This window comes from Vitis vinifera, chromosome 17 (genome assembly GCF_030704535.1).
Source record: "Vitis vinifera cultivar Pinot Noir 40024 chromosome 17, ASM3070453v1".
Classification (NCBI taxonomy): domain Eukaryota; kingdom Viridiplantae; phylum Streptophyta; class Magnoliopsida; order Vitales; family Vitaceae; genus Vitis; species Vitis vinifera.
The window spans coordinates 17,213,827-17,219,659 of record NC_081821.1 but is presented as its reverse complement, the minus strand read 5'-3'; the positions used below and the strand labels follow the sequence as shown (position 1 = coordinate 17,219,659).

The 5,833-nt window shown below is 34.9% G+C and overlaps 1 protein-coding gene across 1 annotated transcript; it reads right to left on the bottom strand.

Moving 5' to 3' along the window:
* Positions 1–367: 367 nt before the first annotated feature.
* Positions 368–5,249, bottom strand: LOC100256406 (probable metal-nicotianamine transporter YSL7). Its single transcript, XM_002269241.5, has 6 exons — positions 4,743–5,249; positions 2,736–2,899; positions 2,365–2,462; positions 2,124–2,258; positions 1,695–1,884; positions 368–1,597 (listed from the first exon to the last, which is right to left on the bottom strand). The coding sequence occupies exons 1-6, from the start codon at positions 5,161–5,163 to the stop codon at positions 491–493; spliced, it is 2,115 nt and encodes a 704-aa protein (XP_002269277.1). The 5' UTR covers positions 5,164–5,249; the 3' UTR covers positions 368–490.
* Between the last annotated feature and the right edge of the window lie 584 nt (positions 5,250–5,833).

Below are 5,833 nucleotides of genomic sequence, written 5' to 3'. Positions count from 1 at the left end.
GAAGAGGAATGAAAACAATTCCCCATTCCCACGTGATAAACACACCCTTAATATATCTCAATTTAGCATAATACTTATAAAGACAATTCTTAAATAAATAAATAAAAATAAAAACAAAACATCCATAAAATGTCTAGAAATTAATTATTAAAAGTAAAAAATAAAACAATTTTAATTAGTTTTACTTTTTAAGACTAATTTCCTATTTTGAGATATAAAAGTAACTGTATTGATAATGTGACTATTCAAGATTGGGTACGACCTTTTCGTATGTACCAAAAAGTGAATTTTTAGTACCATAGCAAGGTCCAATTGCGTTTGATGAGAACTTTGATTTTAATGGGATAGAAAAGAGAAGATAATGCTATTGCCATAAACATTCTGTATTAGGAGTAACTTAGCCATCATCTAAAAGGAAAGAAACAAAATAGTAAAGAGATTCATGGTACAACCTTACAGATCATCCTTCATAGGTAAAATTTGATTAGTCTTAAGCCCCTAGGAACTTATCAACCCTGGCATTTGTTGCCCTAGACAGGAACTTCATGCAAATTGGTTGCTTTATTCCTGCTAAAGCAAGAATTGAACTAGGCAAAGTCCATAGTCCGTCTCCACAAATCAAGCCAGAAGCTACTGCAGGTCCAAAAGCTTCTGCCTTAGCTTTGTTTATCCTTTGCCATATAAATAATATTAAGCTACCAACACACATATCAATGGCGAAGTAAGGGCCCAGATAAAATGGTATTGCCATTGCCATTGGGATTGGAATGAACTGCGCCCTCTTTCGACCTACAGTATCCCTAACCAAATTCACGAGAATTGCTGCACCAAAAAACACACAACAAAGCGTGAAACAGTTCTTTGGTAAATTGGAGATGCCCTCTACCCCAAGAACAGCCATGTTGCGGAAGACCAGAGCATAAGGAGCAGGGTATTCACTTCCACTCTGCCCAAGGTCATCAAAAGCCTTGTAGAACAGCCAAAAGACACAAGGGGAGATGACACAACCCATTGCAGTACCAATGAATTGGCTCACAAACATTGAGCGTGGTGAAGCTAAGGTTAGATAACCAGTCTTGAAATCCTGCATTAGGTCGGAAGCGGTTGATGCAATGTTCATCATAACTCCACAGGCTGCCAGGCCTGCTATAACTCCACCATGTGCAGCTCCAGCCCATGCTCCAATGCTAAAGATGGCAAGCTTCCCATAGGTGGATGCAAGAGACCAGTCAGTGAGCCCACACCCATATGCATTGCAAAACGCCATGGTAGGAGCAACAAGATAGATAACCAGTATGTAGTACCATTTGAGTTGGGGAAATATGTGAGGAAGTGTAGCCATGGAGATTGCAGCTATTGCAATGTACCCTCCAATAGCAAATGATGTTGGAATTTGATCTTTGAGGAAAACTTGTGTCCGACGAGTATCATTGTAACAAGTAGATGAGCTCCTAGGAGAGGAGCGATCCTCAATGGGTGGGACACCGCTCATATTTTTGTATTGGAGTTGGTAAAACAATCCCAAGAGAGTTTGACCCAGTACCTTGAAAAAGTTATATAGCCCGTCACCTAGGATTGTTGCAATGGCGATGAATATCTGTATTAGGACATAACATAATGTTAGTGAGAAATAAATGAAGTCTGTAACGGGGTTATGATATACTGGCCCTATGGCCATTCTACTAGATAATGACCTTGTAACCTTGAAGACCACGAATGTTGCTTGAGGGAAGGTCTGCAGGGTACCAATCACCCTTTCTAGTTTCTATAAGCGGCCACATAAGTCCCCAAGAAAGAATTCCTCCAACCAGCAGCGATATGTTTACTATATGCGGACAAATCATCCCCACTCCAACATAAGTTGCCGAGAAATCAAAGAAAAACCTGTAATTATCAAAACAAGCACTTTCAGTCACAAAATGAATTGAAACTCATTATAAGTAGGCTGCTTAACATGGAATTCTTATCAACAAGTTAATGCCTATATCATGGCACATTGAGGTTACTTAATGTAAAATCTTTGCTATACAATTTCAATAACTTGTTATAACTTTTGTTCACTAATTAATATGCATCAACACCAATTATTAATGCTATCTTAGAAGGGTGTTACACTTGCATACTTGTATTTGTATGCTTTAAGTCCAAACGTAGGGAAGCCTGCAAATCCGCAATCGTCTCCAGCAGCAAAAAACCATTGGAAGAAACCCCACAAGAAGCTGAAGGAGAAGTACTTGCCCAATACTCTAACTTGTTTCCTACAGCCATCAAATACAAGAAACAATTAATGAGAATCCACAAATTTTCATATGCCTATCTTCTATCTAGATATCTTAAGGGATATCAAACCATGTAGCGCCTTACTTTGCCAACTTGGCTCCTTGAGGAGTGTGGAAACTGTTGATGAGATGAGCAGTGGCAGTACCACTTGGGTATGTCAATTTGAAGTCTACAATCATGATCTGAAACCAATAACATACTATACAAATCAAGATTGCAGACTAACTCCCTTTCTATATTTAGTTTGAGAAAAATTAAAAGTATGTTTGATAGTGATTTTAAAAATTGTTTCTAACATTTTTAATATTTTAAAAATAAAATTTTCTAAGTGATAAAAATACTAAAAGTGCTTCCTAGAAAACTATCAAATGGACTCTAAATGTCGATGCATATCCTACAAGTAGTTAAATTCAGTAAATTTTCTTGGTTATTGAGTGTGAGTTTGGAGGACAAACCTTTCGAAGAGGCACGACAGAAAAGAGGCCAAGAAAGCTAACAACAAAGAGAAAGCCAATCATCCATGCTACTGCTGGGTTCTTATATTCCTCGTTGCCTCCAGCATTTTCAGATTGTTTAGCAATAGCTTGACTCATTCCGAAAAGGTAGCTTCCAAAACCTCCTATTTATACACAATAAATCAAGACATTCAACATTTCTATATATACACATAGGTCTAACAATCTTCACACTTGCTTATTATTTTGGTATTAATGATCATATACAACAAGTGGCTTACAAAATTAATTGCTTGTTGAGCTACCCCGGCTTCCTTTTTGGGTGCATTCAATATATGAGAACAGGAAATAGAAATGAAAAATATATTTCATTTTTTTATTCACTGCTACTACATTTGGATTGTATATTAGAAATAAGAATAAAAAGATAAAATTATTCTACTTCCATTCCTCTCTTTTGTATTTGGTATTTTGATTCGTCTCTATTCCTATTCACAACACAATCTCATTGCATAATAGGTCTTTTTTTTTCTAAGAAAAAAAATATACTAAAATGGAAACGAGTTTAACAAATGAAGTAAAAGGGTTAGACCTAGTTAAGAAGTCTGGCAACCCTTGTTAAGAATTTAATATATCTTTTGTTAAGAATCCCTTGACTTGTATAGAAAATTAGGTACTTTTTTCATAGGGTTGTAATTTGGGCAGGTTGATGGTTAATATGAGGTCAGCACAAATTAAGAAATAATTAGCCCAAGTTCAACCCAACTTGATTTCTAACTCGAGGTATTTAACTCAAACTTAATTCAACCTCATTTTTTTTAACTCATATTAAATTCGGATTGATTGGATTAGACTCGAATTGATTGGGTATAGACTTGGATTAACTGGGTTAGACTCGAATTAGTTAGGTTGATTGGATTGCATGATTCAAAATCCATCTATAGTGGTTTTTTTATTAAAAAAAAAAAATCTATATATTTATGCCAAGATTTAAATAATAAATAACACAAAATTTCAAGATAACCATAAAATGTAAAAATAAATTTATATATCTTTCTAAAAAAAATGAAAAATTATATCATATAATTATAATTTGATATTTTTCTTTAATTTTTTTTAAAAATGAATATTATTATATATAATATAAATATTATAAAAACATTAAATCGGGCTTAGGTTAAACTCGGATAGTTCAAATCTTAACCTCAGCCCAACCAAAGTTGAGTTTGGATTGATAAAACTTAACTCAACTTCGTATTAAAAATGTTTGTTGAATTCCAATAAAACATCATGTTGGGTTAAAGTAGGGTTGAGGTAATCAATTCAAATTTCACCCCTACTTTTTCAATTCATTATGCGGTGTCAATTGGATCTATCATCACTTGTATATATTATTTTTTATTAGGAGCATAAGAAAACAAAAAAAATAAAATAAAATAAAATTTATTTTTAAGAATATACAGATTCCCACTTAAACAATTTTTAGACCAGTACATGGTAGCTGCTATTTTTAAAAGTTATTTTTGGATGATCGGGCCCTTCTTGCACTCTTATCCTATGGCACGTGGGTGCATATGAAAATACAGTGCAAAAGGGTGTTAAGAGATAAGGATATGTACTTGTGGTCTATATGCCCAAAACAATAAAAAATAAAAATAAAAGTTTAAATCATTGGACCCTTGTCCTCTAACTCACAAAACCACATGGCAAGTCCTTGAACAAATTTTACGTTGTACTGTGTGTGGGGTGTAAAACATTCCAGAGTCAAAAACAGAAGGAAAAAAAAAGGGGAAACATTCAAACAATTAAAAACCTGCAAATTGAGAAAATTAAAAGGGAAAAATTATTAATTTTATATTAATATAGTTTCTTAAAAATTAAATTATTAAACAATAATTTTTCATCAAAATTTTCAATCTTTTATGAAGAAATAATTTTTTTTTTTAGCCAAACATAAAGTAATGGTAGTGTTAGGGAAAGGCAAAGGAAAATGTGAAGGAGACAAACCGCTGAAGGCGATGCCAGAGGAGGCCACGACGCAAGTCTGAATAACAGTGTTCTCTTGTCGAGTGAAGGGCTGCTTCAAGAGCCCAGACTTGTCAAGAAACTTTGTCCAAACCGAGACGAAGAAGAAACCCAAGAGCCCCGCAGAGACGTTGAGGGAAGGGATGATGCCAGTGGTGAGGTTGAGTTTCATCACTATGAAGGTGAAGAGCACTGACAGCACGAACCTCACCACGAAGGCCCTCACTGTCAGCTGTTCTCTCCATGATGGTACTTCCTTGCCTTCAAAAAGCCGCTCCACCGACATCTCTTCTTCTTCTTCTTGGTTCTCCTTCTCCTTCTCCTTCTCCTTCATGTGTTCAGTTTCCACTACTGAATTGTAGTTTCCATCCAAACCATTCTCTTCATCTCTTTTGTGATCCATTTCTTTTCTCTGTTTTTCAAAATGGGGACGAGTTTGGGTATGAGCTTTGCCAGAGATTATGTTGTATATATATTATACATTAATATTGTCTAAAATTAAAGTTGATATATGCCAAGATTAGTTAATTATCACATGATTCACATCAATGTGAATGGGGCACCTAAGGAATGACGATAATAAAGTTGATTTTAGTTGTCGCTTTCCAGAGTGTGGGGGGTTGGGGTGGGGCAGTGATAGATCGGAAAATGACAAGGCGTGTGTTGTCTGATTTTCTCATAAACATTATCATCAAGACCCATATCAGCTACTGGACTCCATATAAAGTTGTACACTAAGTCATCATTGACTGTGATGTGCGTACACAAACTCCTTTCACACCGTCTTATTTGAAAAATCAATTGATGTAGCTCATCACCTACAAGTCATTATTTGGGTGTGCCAAATGATAATCATACAAAACTTTTAGCATAGACTCTTGATTTATGTAATACAATTTAAATATTTGAATAAAGATATAAAGAAATAAGATTTCAGTATATATATATATATAAAAAAAAAAAGAGATAAGCATGAAGAGAAACCAAACCTAGTGGAGGGGGGTGGGTGGGGTGGGGAAGATTTCAAAATTTATTTTTGTTAGGGCCTTTGAAATTACGAATGGGTTCAACCC